General features: G+C 40.4%; 1 protein-coding gene across 1 annotated transcript in view; it reads right to left on the bottom strand.

Moving 5' to 3' along the window:
• The window catches only part of LOC127581491 (EF-hand calcium-binding domain-containing protein 5-like), a 131,925-nt gene extending 123,607 nt beyond the window's left edge, over positions 1-8,318 (bottom strand). The window contains exon 1 of the mRNA XM_052035952.1: positions 6,988-8,318. Within this exon, the coding sequence (XP_051891912.1) occupies positions 6,988-8,048 (1,061 nt within the window). The 5' untranslated portion in view covers positions 8,049-8,318. The remainder of the gene's footprint in view (positions 1-6,987) is intronic.
• Between the last annotated feature and the right edge of the window lie 7,934 nt (positions 8,319-16,252).

The raw sequence follows: 16,252 nt of genomic DNA, 5'->3' as shown, positions 1-16,252 counted from the left end.
ACATAGGCTATAAAGTACACCATCTACCAAATGCACTGCTGTTACCAGCCTAGGCTTCTGTGATAGCACCTCCCAAACCTGTGACCTCTAAAACCAAGAAGAACAAGGGCACTAGGTTCATAAGAACACCACCATCCACAGGCTCCCCTCCAAGTTGTGCACCATCCTGACTTGAAAATATATGGCTAGTCCTTCAGTGTTGCTGGGTCTAAATCCTGAAATTCTGTCCCCAACAGCATTGTGGCGGTATCTTCACCCAAAGGACTGTGGTGGTTCAAGAAGGAAGCCCATCGCCACCTCCTCAAGGAAAAAGAAGGATGAGCGATAAATGCCAGCTTTTCCAGCACTGCCCTGATTTGAAAATGAATAAAAAATTGCTTTTGATTTCTGCCTAATATCTCCTTATATGACTGAATTTCTTTTGTTTATGTTGGTAATACTCCTGTATAAAGTCCTTTGGGACATAATTGTTATTTTAAAGGCCCTATACAAATGGTAGTTATTGTTAATTATAGACTCCAGTAATCCCTAACAACAGATGGTAGACTAACTCATTTATAATAACTTGATTTTGCTTTCTCACTTTTCCCAAATAGCAGAGAGGCATTCACAGTTCTCCAGTCTAAAAGTAATCTTCCCGAATCAAAGACATTGTAGAAGATTACAGTAAGGGCTTCTGCATGTTTTTACCTACTTCCTTTAAAATCCTAGGATGAAAACTGTATAGGATTGGAGATCTGTCATTCTTTCATGCCATTATTTTCTTTATGACTATTATTTTGTTTACATTAATTTTGGTGACTCCCTGAATTAACATTGTGGTGGCTGGCAACAAACAACCTGTTGGAGGAACTCAACGGGCTGAGCAGCATCTGTGAGGGGAAAGGAATTGGCGATGTTTTGGGTCAAAACCCTGCATCAGAACTAAGAGTGAAGAGGAAAGTTAGCCAGTATAAAGTGGGGAGGGGGATTGATGGGACAGAGGCCAGAGGTGATTGGTGGACTGGGGAGGGGGGGGTGTGGGTGAAGGATGACATGCAGATTGAGTCAGGGGAGGGGGTGGGGTTGGTAGATGTATGATAGTTGAAGGTAGACAAAAATAAGGAGGGAACACAAGCGGGAATACAGAAGTGACCAGTGGTGGAATCTGATAAGTAAGGAAGGTGATGTTGGGAACCATTAGGGGAGAGGTGAAGGGCAGATGGGGGATTTGGGAGGGGGGAGGCGTGGGGAGAGCCGGTGGGTGAAATGTATGGGTGGTGGGTTGATGAAACCAGGAGGGAGACAAAAATGGCTGGAGGGGAAGGATGTGGATAGGGGGATTGGAGGAGGCTGGTTAGGGGAGTGGGGGCAGAGGGGAACACCAGAGGTGAGGGTGACCTGAAATAGGAAAATTTAATATTCATACCATTGGGTTGTAGAACGACACTGGCAGAGTATGAGGTGTTGTCCCTCCAGTTTGTGTTGGGCCTCACCCTGGCAGTGGAGAAGGTCAAGAATGGACAGTTTGGTGTGGGAACGGGAAAGGGAACTGAAATGGCATGAGACTGGGAACTCGGGATGGCCATTGCGGACAGAGTGCAGGTGTTCTGCAAATTGGTCACTTAGGCTGTGCTTGGTCTCGCTGATGTAGAGGAGGTCACATCAGGAGCACTGAATATAGTAGATGAGGTTGAAGGAGGTGCATGTGAATCTTTGTCTCACCTGGAAGGGCTGTTTAGGACCCTCGATGGTGGTGAGGGAGGAGGTTCAAGGACAAATGTTGCGGCTCCTGTGGTTGCAGGGGAAAGTGCGAGTGGTCAGGGATGGGTGGGTGGGGAGGGATGAGCAGATCAGGAAGTCATGGAGGGAGTGGTCCCTGTGGAATGCATAAAGGTGTAGGGAGGACAAGATGCGGCAAGTGGCGGGATCTCATTGTAGTTGGCGGAAGTGACGAAGGATGGTATGTTGGAATATGGAAACTGATAGGGTGCAAGTTGAGGACTAGAGGAACTCTTTGTCTGTAGGGAGATGGTGTGAGAGCAAAAGTCAGAGAAAGAGATGTGAGAGAGGGCTCTTGAAGGGAAGCCACGTTTCCTGAAAAAGGAGGACATTTCAGGTGTCCTGGAGTGGAAGGCTTCATCTTGAGAGCAGATGTAATGGGGACGAAGAAATTGGGAGAAAGGGATGGCATCCTTCCAAGAGACAGGTGGGAAGAGGTGTAGGCAAGGCAGCTGTCAGAATCAGTGGGAGCCTGGACATGGTAGTTACCTTGGTGTGTGCAAGATGTAAACTGGTTCTGTAATACATTAAATATGTATATAAGAATCTCTTATTGAACTGTATCAAGTTTACAAATAATTCAGAAGAAAGGAAAGAAGCATTATCAGGTCAGAAATCAGTACAAGTCAGGAACCACAGATCTAATGGGTGGATGGCATTTGGTGTAGCACAGGAGCAATGAAGTGTTGGGGTAGGGATTTGGGAGCACAGCAGGCAAAGTGCACCTGGGAGTGGCCACGGTAGAACCCAAGTGTCAAAGATGAGTTTTGTGTGTAGAGAAGGATAGAAGAAGGAGAATTTCCATTTATATAGCATTGTTCATGAATGTAAGTACCTTACAGTGAGTGAAGTAATTTGAAGTTTAGTCACCATCAGATTATCAGAAAAGATACATGATTTCAAGGAAATAATGTCTGTTTTCTCTGGGTAACAATAAAGGTCTGCTGCTCATTAATGTCTTTAAGAAACTCTCCAACTAAGGGATATGTGTGTGGGGGGGGGGGGGGCACACCTTCTTTTGATGTGATTTGGAATCTTCCAACCTTCCATCTTTTAAAGGGGATCAGTGGCTCCCATCAACAGTGATGCCATCTAGCAGGCTGAATCCATTAATCAGGATTATCACATTCAACAAGCGCAGGAGGTGAAAACCATTAATTTTATTTGTGGACATTTTACAAAAGCAGAATAAAGATTGTAACATACACATTAGAAAAAAAGTAAAAAAAAGAAATGCTATCAATAAACTAAAAAAAATTAAATGCTACTCTGAGTGAATGATAATCCAGACATTTAAAATATGTTTTTCAGAGTCAATACAATTTTTCAGCAATAATTATGTTTCAGTACACTTTTAAAAACTTAGTTACATCTTATTCAACAAAGCTTAATATTGTCAGTGATTTTTTCCAAAGAGAACAGATTTCAACTTCTGTGTTGACTGCAACTGCACAGTCGGAGTAGGAGCAGAAGCATATCCCTGACTTCAAACTTTGTTTGTCCATTAATTTTGCCAGACTAGTGACAAGTGGCAACCATTTCACCAACTTTACAGCAGCAGACTTCAATTGAAAACAAATCTACAAACTTGATGAAAATCAAAAAAATTGTACATTCTGGAAATCTGAAATAAGAATAGGAAATGCTGGGAACACTCAGCAGGTCAGGTAGCATCAGTAAAATGAGAAATGGTTAATATTTCAAGTCAACGTTCTGATGAAGGGGCCCAGACCTGAAATGTTAACTGTTTCTCTTTCCACAGATGCTGACTGACTTGCTGAGTGTTTCCAGCATTTTCTGTCTTTATTCTACAATCTTGAATTCCAACAATAAATTTTCATTCCATCAAGTAATGCCAAATATTCTAAACTTCAGTGCATAATAGCAATTAAAAGGAGTGTTTTGACAGAGAGCCAAGATAGTTAGATGTTTTCTGAGATGTAAGTAACTATAAGAATGTATTAATAAATCCAAAGCTTGCCAAAACTTTTGAATTTGACATTGAGACCTATTAAAATATCTCTTCTGCAAACACTATGTGAATGGTTGTGGATCTATGTTCTATGTTCTATGGTTGTGTTACCACTTATAAAAACAACTTTTATTTATAAACCTTTAACATGTCATAAACATAGATACTTCATAGATACATATTCAAAAAAATAAAGCTTAACTATCTCTCATGTTTCAATCCCTATTTATTTTTCATTTTTTCGCAATGTTCCAAAAATAATCTTAAATTTGATGATTTTCCTCAGGTTTACCCAAGTTTTTTTGAGCTAGGTTTCACCTCTTAATTTACATATGTTTCTATATAAATTACATAAATTTAAAAGAAAATACCCAGAAAAAAATATTCAGTTTTTGAAATTTATAAAAAACAACAATTTTAATGGTCTCTAAATACTTAATGTTATCTACATCTGAGACAAGACAACCTGACCAAAAATTTTCTAGTTCATCCCTTTCCTCTTTATGGAGCACAGGTATACAATCTGCCACTCTCAGCTCAAACTCAAGCACTTTTGATACTCTCAGAACCACAACTGAATTTTTGTTGCCTTTTCTAACTTTAGCATCTGACTTTTTTAATTGTTTCATTTTAAATATATATTTGAAAAATGCCTTTTCTGAATCCCCGAACAATCAAATATTTATTTCCTTCTGCTGATACTTATTAGGCATCTGCATATTTGTTAATGTTCAAAATATAATAGGGCCTTTTATTCATTATGTATTATTGTCTATCCATCACTATCCTTTGACTAACACTAGGTATTATCCTTTTGTTAATTTTCACTCTTTTTCTCTTTTGTTTCCTAAGCTCTGTTTTTCTGCTTCCCTTGATACTTTACATCTTTTGTATAGGTTCCTTTTATATTATTTCCCTTACAGCTTTCAAAGGTACTGCTCTTCCAAGCAATGGATCTCAATACCATGTTGGTTAATCACTTAATCATATAGCAGTAAGATATTTTAGTATTTTAATCTTTATTTCCTATTTGTAAATGCAGTGAACTGATAATCTGTTGACCCACTGTTCAGAAATCCTGACGGTTCAGATGTAACTGCTTCCCACCATTCTGTTAACACACCAGGCAACAGATTCCTATGCTCCCTTTGACACACTGGGAATCTGGTCCCAACACTGCCTTGAAATTTCACTGGAAGCCCATTTTCCACACTCCCTTCAAGCCCACCAGGGCCCCAGTAGCCACATTTCCTTGAAACCTATCAGAGCTTTTAATCTTATCTGGAAGGCAGAATACAAGGTTAATGGCAGGACTCTTAGCAGTGTGGAGGAACAGAGGGATCTTGGGGTCCAAGTCCATAGATCCCTCAAGGTTGCCACGCAGGTTGATAGGGTTGTTAAGAAGGTGTATGGAGTGTTGGCTTTCATTAGTCGGGGTATTGAGTTCAAGAGCTGCGAGGTGATGTTGCAGCTCTATAGAATTCTGGTTAGACCACACTTGGAGTATTGTGTTCAGTTCTGGTCACTTCATTATAGGAAAGATGTGGAAGCTTTAGAGAGAGTGCAGAGGAGATTTACCAGGATGTTGCCTGGATTGGAGAGCATGTCTTCTGAGGATAGGTTGAGCTAGCTAGGGCTTTTCTCTTTAGAGAGAAGGAGGATGAGAGGTGTACAAGATGATGAGGCATAGATCAAGTGGATAGTCAGAGACTTTTTCCCAGGGTGACAATCGCTAACATGAGGGGACATAATTTTAAGGTGATTGGAGGAAGGTATAAGGGGGATGTCAGGGGTAAGTTTTTTACACAGAGAGTGGTGGGTGCGTGGAACACAATGCCGGCAGAGGTTGTGGGGGCAGATACATTAAGGACATTTAAGAGACTCTTAGATAGACACATGAATGATAGAAAAATAGGGGGCTACGTGGGAGTGAAGGGTTAGATAGATCTTAGAGCAGGATAAAATGTCGGCACAACATTGTGGGCCGAAGGGCCTGTACTCTGCCATAGTGTTCTATGTTCTATGTTTATCGGGTTCACTGGAAACTTTATTCTACCACCGTGTAACATCGAAAGTGTAAGTGAATTAATGGTGTTCTGGAGTGTTGATAGGAAAAACATCCAACAGTCCAGAAAATCTGCCAGCCTGGCACCAACCAAAATCCTGAGTGTGTCGGATTAATGGAGTTTTACCGAAATTGGCAAATATTCCAGTTCCATGTTGTAGAATAATATTTAGCTCAGTATTTCTTCCTTACAAATCTGGAATGAACATCTAATTTCAATTCATTTAGGGTTAATGTTGTACAATTCATTAATCTGTGTCATTAAGTAATTGGCAGATTACATGTAAGATTGGATCGTAATTTCCCAGTTACCAGCAACCTATTTGAACTAGAATTCCAATTGGATGTAAAGATGTGAACATAAAAGTTGAGCTACATTGCACCTATTTTTAGTTGCTACAGGGCATCCTGAGCCCCAGAGTAGCAGACAGGAAACTTGGGCGTATTTATGCAATAAAATTGCTTGGCGACCTGGATTCAATCCTGACCTCCGGTGCTGTCTGTGTGGAGTTTGCATTTTCATGCCAAGTGGGTTTCCCTGTGGATGCTCCAATCTCATCTTACATCCCAATGATATGTGGGTTGGTAGGTTAATAGGCTAGTGTAAATTGCCGCTAGAGTGTAGGTGAGTGGCAGAATCCAGGGGGGATTCATGGGACTGTGGTGAGAATAAGTTACAGATAAAATTAATGGAGGAATGGGATTGCTCCATGATGGGCCAAAATAGTCTCCATCATTCTGATATGAACTATGGAAAAAATGGAAACGTATCAGATCCTAGATCCAAGTGCAGAGATGCTCTTCCTGATCTCACATTCAAGAACCCAATTGCTTCTCCTGAATTCGTGCAGCTGCTGCTCCTATAATCCCTGCTCTGACTCTGATCCCCCACTCTCCTGGGCAGCTTTCTCCCCTCACCTAGAGACCCAGTGACTTCACATCCCACAACCTGCCACCAGATATTTTTTAACTGCTTCCCCTTATCTATAGTTGAAGGTCCCATTTTTTTTTACAAATCCTCTCCATTCTTCACCGATGGAACATATGTAGCTCTGGGTCCACTCTTTTACAGTGAGGTCAGTGGTCCAATATCAACATACCATGGACTCCATGTGGGAAGTATTACCTATCTATACATTTCAGGTTAATAAACTAGAACAAAGTATAAATCCGAAAAACAATATCCTGCCTGTTATCTTTAATGTCAGTGAGATGATTTTTCAGGTCTTGGGTCACATGTTGCAAGCCAAGTAAATATGAATCATCTTCTGGAATGTTGCGGTGGCAAGGATTATTCCTCATCAGAAACTGTGCAAGGAAATTGATAGGGTTAAAGTAAGGATGTGGTCTCTCCAAGATGGTTAAATGCCTTTTTTCAACTTCTTTTAACAGGCTTTCTAGACCAAGAATTAGAGTAGGCAACAGTTTTTCCAGAAGGTATATATGGGTCTGCACTGTCACTTTATTTTCATTGAACCATTCCTTCGCCAACAAATCCATTGGGATCTTTTTTTCCAAATTAGCTTTTTCATTTTTACGTTTCTGCAAAATCACTGTTTTCTGTTCCTGTATATTAAGCACTCGCTTTGCTACTTTCCGTTCAAACATCCTCTTCCAAAGATTCTTTGCTCCTTCATCCTCATCATCTTCGTCGGCATCACGTATTGAAAAGCCTTCAATTACTGAAGTCTGAAAAGAAGCCCTTTTAGCTTCAAGTTTAGCTTTAAGTGGTTCAGATGGATCATGTACGCTAAAGGAAGATCTGGTCCTTGGAGATTTAGGAACACGGTGCACACTAGAACGACCTACAGATTCAACAGTTATTTTGTTAGTGTCAGTTCCAGTGGCATGAACATCTGGTGCAGTACTTGAAATGGATACCTTTCTTTCTTCAGCTTTAGAACCTTTATGTCTGTCTTCAGCTGCAGCTGCCCCACTTCCTAGGGAATAACTCCTCTTTGTAGATTGCATGACAATTTTAGTGAAATCTTCTTCTGGAGCATGGTCAATTACTCCGGCAATAGAAGCACTTCTCTTTGAAGCTAAAGGAAATCTTCCACTCTGATCTTCATGTGTTTCATTCTTAATTGCTTCTATGTCAATAGAGATGCTTGGCCTTGATATTCCAATAAAGTCTTCCCTATCATCTTCATTTGCTCCATGATCAGTTACTCCACTTGCAAGGGAAACACTCCCCTTTGAAGCTTTGTGAAATTTGTTCCTGTTGTCTTTATCTGCTGCGCCTGTCATTACTGCAGTTACATGAGGAGCACTGCTTGCTGAAACTTCACTAAATTTGCCAGTATCATCTTCATCAGCCACACGATCAATTATTCCAGGTACAAGAGAACTGCTCCTATTTGATCTTATCTGGAACTTGTTCACAGCTTCTTCATCTGGTGCATGATCTGTAACTTCAGCTGCAAGAGAAACACTCCTTTTGGACAGGAAATGAAGTTTTCTCCTGGCTTCTTCATCTGTTACATGGGCAGTAGCTTCAGCTGCAGGAGATGCACTCTCCTTTGATGCTAAAAGAAATTTGTTGCTGTCATTTTCATTTGCAATTACTCCGGTTACGTGACGATTACTAGTTGTTGAAGCTTCACTGAATCGACCACCGTCATCTTCATTAGTCACACGATCAATTATTCCAGGTACAAGAGAAATGCTCCTCTGTGACCTCAAATGAAATTTGTTCTGAGCTGCCTCATTTGTTTCAGGATCAGTAACTGAAGCTGAAAAAGAAGCACTCCTCGTTGAAGTTAAATGAAACTTGTTGCTATCATCTTCATCTGCTACACTTCCAGGTGTAAAAAAAATCATTTCCTTTCCTGCTTCAGTGGTACTTTTAGTTTGGTCTTCTTCATTATCCATCGCTGTACTCTGAGAATTGTTGTTATTTTTACAACCCTTTGATTTTCATTTGTATTTGATAAAGTTCCAGAATTTACTTCATCTTTTTTTCAGAATTAGTAGCAAAGGTTCTGCTGAAAAAAAAAGCATACGTGGCGTTATAATAACATGTACTATCTGGGAGGGGTTACATTACAGTAAAATGTGTGTCTCAGCTATTATTTGCAGTGGTCATGCAAAATCTTAAATCTAAGTATTAATATTATTCGAATTGTCATGTGAAATTACATAGCATTGAACATTAACAATGCAATTATATACCATGCACTAAACCCACAATTCCCTTATATTTTTTTGAATTATAGACAGGGTAGTGAAGAAGGTATTTGGCACGCTGGCCTTCATCAGTCACGGCATTGAGTATAGGAGTTATTTTGCAGTTGTGCAAGACATTGGTGAGGCAACATCTGGAGTCGTGTGTACAGCTTTGGTCATCCTGTTATGGGAAAGATGTCATTAAGCTGGAAAAAGTGCAAAAAGATTAACAAGAATGTGGCCAGGATTCAAGGGCCTGAGTTACAGGGAGAGGTTGGGCAGGCTAGGACTTTATTCCTTGGAACACAGGAGACTGAGGGGTGATCTTATAGAGGTGTATAAAATCATGAGGTGCATAGATAGGGTAAATGCACACTATTTTTCCCAGGGAAAGGGAATCAAAAACTGGAGGGCATAGATTTAAGGTGAGACGGGAAGGATTTAAAAGGGACCTGAGGGGCAACTTCTTAATGCAGAGAGTGGTGGGTGCATGGAACCAGCTGCCAGAGAAAGTAGTTGAGGCGGGAACAGTAATGACATTTGGATAAGTATATGGATGGGAAAGGTTTAGAGGGATATGGGCCAAATGCAGGCAAATGGGGCTAGCTTAGGTGGGCACCTTGGTCGGCATGAACGAGTAGGACTGAAGGGTCTGTTTCCCTGCTGTATTACTTTGATTCTATGAATTATTAATTTCTTTTAAGTCAACAACAACCTGCATATGGAGTCCAGCCTAAAACTTTTAAAAATATTTTTCAGTAATAGTTTCCAGAATGTTCAACTCATGGATTATACCACATCTAACCATGCAGAGAGAGCCAGTCTAGAGTTTTATACCTGTCCTCCGTGACACCGTTAAAACCAACCAGTGTGAAGCTGTGTCCTTCACTCCTTCAGAACCAAACTGTGGCAGAGCAAGATTACACGGTTTGAAGAGCGGGGATTCTAAACAAAGTAATGTTGTAATTCCATGAAGTGAAATTTATCGAGACCATGGCAGGAGTCCACGGCGATGATACCCGACAATACAATGGCTAACGTACAAAGTGTGGTTAATTTCACGCCATTTCTTACCTTAGTCAAAAGGTGAAGAGTGTTCCTTGCTCTTCGTAGGAGTCTAAACTGGTTTATGACTCTTTATGTTAAGTCAACTCGTCAAAACCGATTGAATAATTCTTCAAGTACAAAATGTGCCTGTGCCTTTTTAAGATGAAGTGTCTTTCCAACTGCTGTCCGAGTCCAGGTTACGCGTTTTCGTTTAGGTGTTGCTAAGCAGTGAGAAAACACTTCTGTTTCCTTCCGGTAGGTTTCCTCGGTTAGTGAATAATCTGTGCTTTGAATAGTGTCAGAGTAGTTTTGTCCACATGTCCGCTGAGATCGAGACTGAATTTTACTTGTGCGCTGTATCAGGTCCTTGAATTCAAGTGTGTCATAAGCGATGAGTGTAAAATGACAGCATCACCAACCTGGTAATACAGACCCTCAATACCCCGTTGCCAGGGTGGGGGTGGGGTTACAAATAAATTACAACATCATATTGCTTGCTGGTAAACAATATTGAGAGCCTGGAAGCAAATTTTATTAAAGTAACAAAAAAATATGCTAGGAATACTCAGCAGGTCGGGCAGCATTTATGTAGAGACAAAATGTTAACATTTCGGATCAATGACTTTTCATCAGAATTTTATTAGCTCATTACAAAGCAATGTTTAATTCAAAGCCCCTTCAATGAGTTGTATTTTGACAGATACTGAGTTGTGTAAATCTGGAATGAAATTTTAACCAAATTTCATCCTGGCCCAGAATTAAGTAGGCTCTCTGAATTTGGTTATATTAACATAGCTGATATCAGTAGAAAGCACAAGTGTTTCATAACAATAATTTGCAGTGTAAATTCACATTAAGCTTTTTGTTGCATAGTCTTGCCTCAGCTATGGGTAACAGTGAATCCATAATTATAGTTAGTGCTAGCATCTAGTGCTAGTACAGGATTCCATTGTTAAATAGTGATAGACTTGTGCCCACCAGAGCTATACCCCAGTGACCTTGCCATGAACTCAGTACATCTGGATATGGGACTGGATCTGGAACTGGGCCCAGAAGATTGGACCAGGCCTTACATAATCACAGGGATTTTGCTCCCTGGGTACCTCATTCCTGGGTCCCTGGTAGCCAATCCTGGGTTACAGATCAGAAGTCACTTAATCCAGTTTTGGATCCCTAGTTTCAGCCTGGAGATTTGGGCAGTGAGGGGACTCATCTCCTACTTCCAGTCTCCACAGTGTTCATTCTGGTCCCCCATACTCCTGCCAGTTGCTTTCAAGTAGTTGGGCTATCCTGGGAAGTTGGCAATCCAAAGACCAGGTAATATGATGTGGTGTGATGAGATAGAAGGCAACTTCATGGGGCAGCGAGTTCTCGTGGGATACAGATCCCACCCTTGGGCTGGATCATATGTGATCTGCAGACTGTATCTTGCGAACCTTGGCCAAAATGATAGTCCAGGAAGAGGGAAAGCTGCCTGCATGGAATTTAATAATTGGAAGGTTGGAATTCTGCAAAAAGTTGGAAATTCCTTGTCTGTTCTTTAAAGAATGTCATTAAAAAAAGAAAACATTAAGAAGCAAAGAGATTTAGATATGAACTTTTAGAATTTAGCCTAAACACCATCAGCATCAGGTCACTAAAACCTTGTCATTTCAGATTCTGCACACTATATTTTTTCCCTAATCTGAGCATCTGCCCACACAAGGAAGTTAAACCACTGGAGAAGTGGCCTTTGTAAAATATACACAGCTCAATTGTATGTTCTTGCATTGTGCAAATACGCCAAAAGAGACCAACGCCCCAAAAGGAGTGCAGTCTGAAATCACTACAAGTCAACATTTGCATTATCTTTCCATATTCTATTAGTTAAATCACTAGCTGGTATTCCAGATTAATGATCTGGAGACATGAGTTCAAAACCCAGCTAAGTTCCTTCATGTTGCCAGTTTATGACTCCAGACCAAGAACAATCTGGTTAACTCTTTACAACCCTCTGAAATGGCTAATGAAATCAATAATGGAGTAATTAGGGAAGGGCTATAAGGGCCAGCTTTGCCAGTGCTCTCCACATCCTACAAATGAATATAAAGAAAATGTTGGTAAGTCATGGAAGAAAACCAAGGCTTGGTCCTCAGGAGACTTAATATGTAATGGTGTAGCAATGAAGGAGAAGCCTTTGTACCCAAATGAACTGGCTGCAAATGGATAAATTAATATGGAACCCAGCAAAAGCAGCTCTGCCCAATTTGAGATGGTGGAGATCAATTCGGGAAAGATGGAGTAGGCAGTTGCACATTGATTGGGAAAAGTCAAGAAAGATATGAAGGTGTAGTGTATTACATTTAAGGTCACAGGATTTAAGAACATCATTTGTAACTTTGATAGGGTTATTGCTGTAGTGTGGTAGACAGGAAACTTTCAAACATATTTAAAAAGGACTTTAGGAAAGACAGGTATGGATCTGAGAGGCAACAACATGCTTGATGAGTTTGGACAAGAAGGTTGAGGGCAGAGCAGTAGTTTATGTGGACATTAATCTCAGTGGAGGGTATTTTGTGAAGAGGAGTAATTAACAACCAATTAATTCTCAATAATATTTAGACAGGTACATGGATAGGAAGGGTTTAGAGGGATATGAGCCAAACACAGACAAATGGGACTAGCTCAGGTAGACAACTTGGTCGACATGGACGAGTTGGGCCAAAGGGTATGTTTCTGTGCTGTTCAGCTCTATGACTCTATAATATCAGTACCTGAGATGGTAAGACCAGTTACTTAGCTGTTCACAAGATCACAAGATAAGGGAGCAGAAGCAGGCCATTCGGCCCATCGAGTCTGCTCCAAGGAAAAGGGAAAAAGAAATGGGGTGGGAAAAAAAGAGAGAGAAAAAAAAAACTATTCTAATCCCATTTGCCAGCCTTATCCCCATATCCCTTGATACCCTGACTATTTAGATATCTGTCTATCTCCTCCTTGAACACCCCCACTGATCTGGCCTCCACTGCTGTGCGTGGCAAGGAGTTCCACAATTTCACCACCCTCTGGGTAAAGAAACTTCTCCTCATCTCTGTCTTGAAACTGTACCCTCTAATTCTAAGATTGTGCCCTCTGGTCCTGGACACGCCCACCAAGGGAAACAGCCTAGCCACATCTACTCTATCCTTACCTGTCAACATTTTAAATGTCGCTACGAGGTCCCCTCTCATCCTTCTGTACTCCAGCGAGTACAGTCCAAGAGCCGACAAACGCTCATCGTACTTAAGCCCTTTCATTCCTGGAATCATTCTCGTAAATCTCCTCTGAACCCTCTCCAACGTCAGCACATCCTTCCTAAGATGCGGGGCCCAAAACTGCGCACAGTATTCCAAATGAGGCCTCACTAGCGCCCCGTAGAGCCTCATCAACACTTCCTTACTTTTATACACTATACCTCTCGAGATGAATGCCAACATAGCATTCGCTTTCTTAACCACCGATCCAACCTGGTGGTTAACTTTTAAGGTATCTTGTATAAGTACCCCCAAGTCCCTTTGTACTACCGCACTATCAATCTTCTCTCCTTCTAGATAATAATCTACCCGCTTATTTCTACTTCCAAAGTGTACAACTGCACATTTCTCAACATTGAATCTCATCTGCCATTTTCTTGCCCATTCTCCTAAACTGTCTAGGTCCCTCTGCATTCTTTCTATTTCCTCTATGCTCCCTACTCCTCCACTTATCTTGGTGTCATCCGCAAACTTAGCCACACAACCATTTATTCCATCATCCAAATCATTGATGTACAAGGTAAAAAGGAGAGGCCCCAACACCGACCCTTGCGGCACACCACTAGTAACCGGTAACCAACCAGAACGAGATCCTTTTATTTCCACCCTTTGCTTCCTGCCAACCAGCCAATTCTCCACCCATTTTGCTACCCTGCCCATAATTCCATGACCTCTCATCTTATTAATCAGTCTCTTGTGAGGCACCTTATCAAAGGCCTTTTGAAAGTCTAAATTCCCATCTGAATTTCGAAAACTCTGACTGGATTCAAAATATCTATGTTATTAAATCACAGCCATATCTAAATTCTTTCTACAACCAACTGAATTTCTGGGTTCCTGTCACAAAAGCAGGTATAAAAGTGCTATCAATGTTATTTGTCTTTACAAGGTGTTGATATAGGCATCGTTGAAATGGTGACTTTAATTCCATAAAAATGAACTGAGATACCTGAATTCTTATTACAAGCAATGATTTCAGTAACTGAGCAAAAGGACACAATACGTTGAACAGAGGCAACTTATTGTACTATCTTAAAACTAAGTTACTACATAATCTACTGAGATTTCACAATCTCAGGTTGTCTTTAATGTACTTATAACCAATAAGTCTCTTTGATATGCCACCAAACTATCAAATACAAGCAAAGGGGGATTAGAGTTAAATCTTGAGTTCTGAAGTTTGACTACCAATGAAAACTTATTTAATACCTTACAATCTCTAAAGCAGATGGAATTGGATATTTTGGTTTGGTCTTATAAATTCCTGTTAGAACCACACTAAATGTTAGTTTTAGATGAGTGACAAACTTAAGTATCTGGCACCATATACTATGGTATATACATATACCATAGTGTACCCCCGCATTACGGCAGTTGGGTAGCGGAAATTCACCCTTACAGAATTCACAAATCACTACTAAAAAGTTTGAAATACAGAATAAAAATTTGTTCTTACAGAATTTTTGTGAAAAAAGGTAGCTAAATAAACACAATGTGCAAAAGAAACAACAAACTTAATCAATTTTTGTCAAGTTTGTATTACAGAAAATCATGATACAGATAGTTTTCTAGGAATGCAACTGTCCATAATGTGGGGGTGTACTGAAGTTTGAATCATACAGATCTTTCAGTTTAAGTAGTAACAATTTTAAATAAATGTAAATCATAAAAAGGTAGAATTGCACTGTTGAAGAATTATAACATAATATTGAAAAGATCATTCTTTGTCTTCATGCTTCGTTGTGCATGGAGAAGTTTGTTGACTTCCTTCAAGACTTGTGCTTTGACTTTCACAATCCTCAGACTGTCGCTAATGCATTTATAACCAATAAAGTTCTTTGAATTGCCACTGCAGTTTTATTGTAATCTGGCAGCACATATGTTCACAGCAAGATCCTACAAACAGTAATAGAATAATGGCCAGATAATCATTTTTCAGTATTGTAGGCTGAGAAGTAAATTGTAACTAATACACCAGATCTCCACAATTCTTCTTTAAAATAGTATCACTGAATCACTTGCATCCAGTTGAAAGGGCGCTCCCTTTGTTTCGTGGCATCAAGCCAGCTTGGATTATTTGCTCATATGTCGTGGACTTGAACCCACAATCTTTTCATTCAAAGGGGAATGTCAACATTGAGCTGATATCACATTTGCTTTCCAAGCCAGAAATTTCTGCTTCCATATAATTTTAACAATAATGCACAGTAATGCCTCAGAGCTGTCATGGATCATTGGGTAAACAGGTTGTGTTTTTCTTGGTAACTTGGAAACGTGCATCAATAATAATCTGTTCTGACTTGGTCTCTGGCCTGCAATGCAACCATATTATTGACATATTGTGCACCACAAACTCTATACCTTTCTCTTCAGCCTTACATTGATTTAAGCAAATCATACTCTAGTTAAAAAAAATCTGATAAAGTATTTAATCATTTTCAGCTTGTTATTTCTCCTGTGTTTCATTAGTATAACACATGTTGAGCCATGTAGATTGAGAAAGTTCTAAATTTAATTGCTAGGATGTACCAATTTAGCTGTTTTCAAAGAAAGGTCAGAGACAGTAAGACTCAAGAGACAGCAGTTGCTGGAATCTGCAATCTGCTGGAGGAACTCAGTGGGTCTGTGGGGGGAAAGGAATTGTCAATATTTTGGGTCAAAACTCAGCATCAGGACTGAGAGTGAAGAGGGGACATAGCCAGTGTAAAGAGGAAAGGTAGAGTGGAGAGACAGGAGCTAGAGGTAATTGGTGAAGGATGATGGGCAGACGAGATAAAAAAAAATGAGAGCCAGGTAGGGGAGGGGCAGGGGTGGAGTTGGGAGACAGAGGTAGGTGGGTGATAGATGGGGGCAGACGAGATAAAAAAATGAGAGGCAGCTGGAGCCAGGTGGGGGGAGGGAGGATGAAGGTGGAGATGGCAAGGAGGGTAATAAGCAGGAACACAGAGGGCTACCAGTGCTGGAATCGGA

Source organism: Pristis pectinata, chromosome 21 (genome assembly GCF_009764475.1).
Source record: "Pristis pectinata isolate sPriPec2 chromosome 21, sPriPec2.1.pri, whole genome shotgun sequence".
NCBI classification, from domain to species: domain Eukaryota; kingdom Metazoa; phylum Chordata; class Chondrichthyes; order Rhinopristiformes; family Pristidae; genus Pristis; species Pristis pectinata.
Note: the sequence above shows the minus strand (reverse complement) of the source record. Positions and strands in the feature narration are given on the sequence as shown.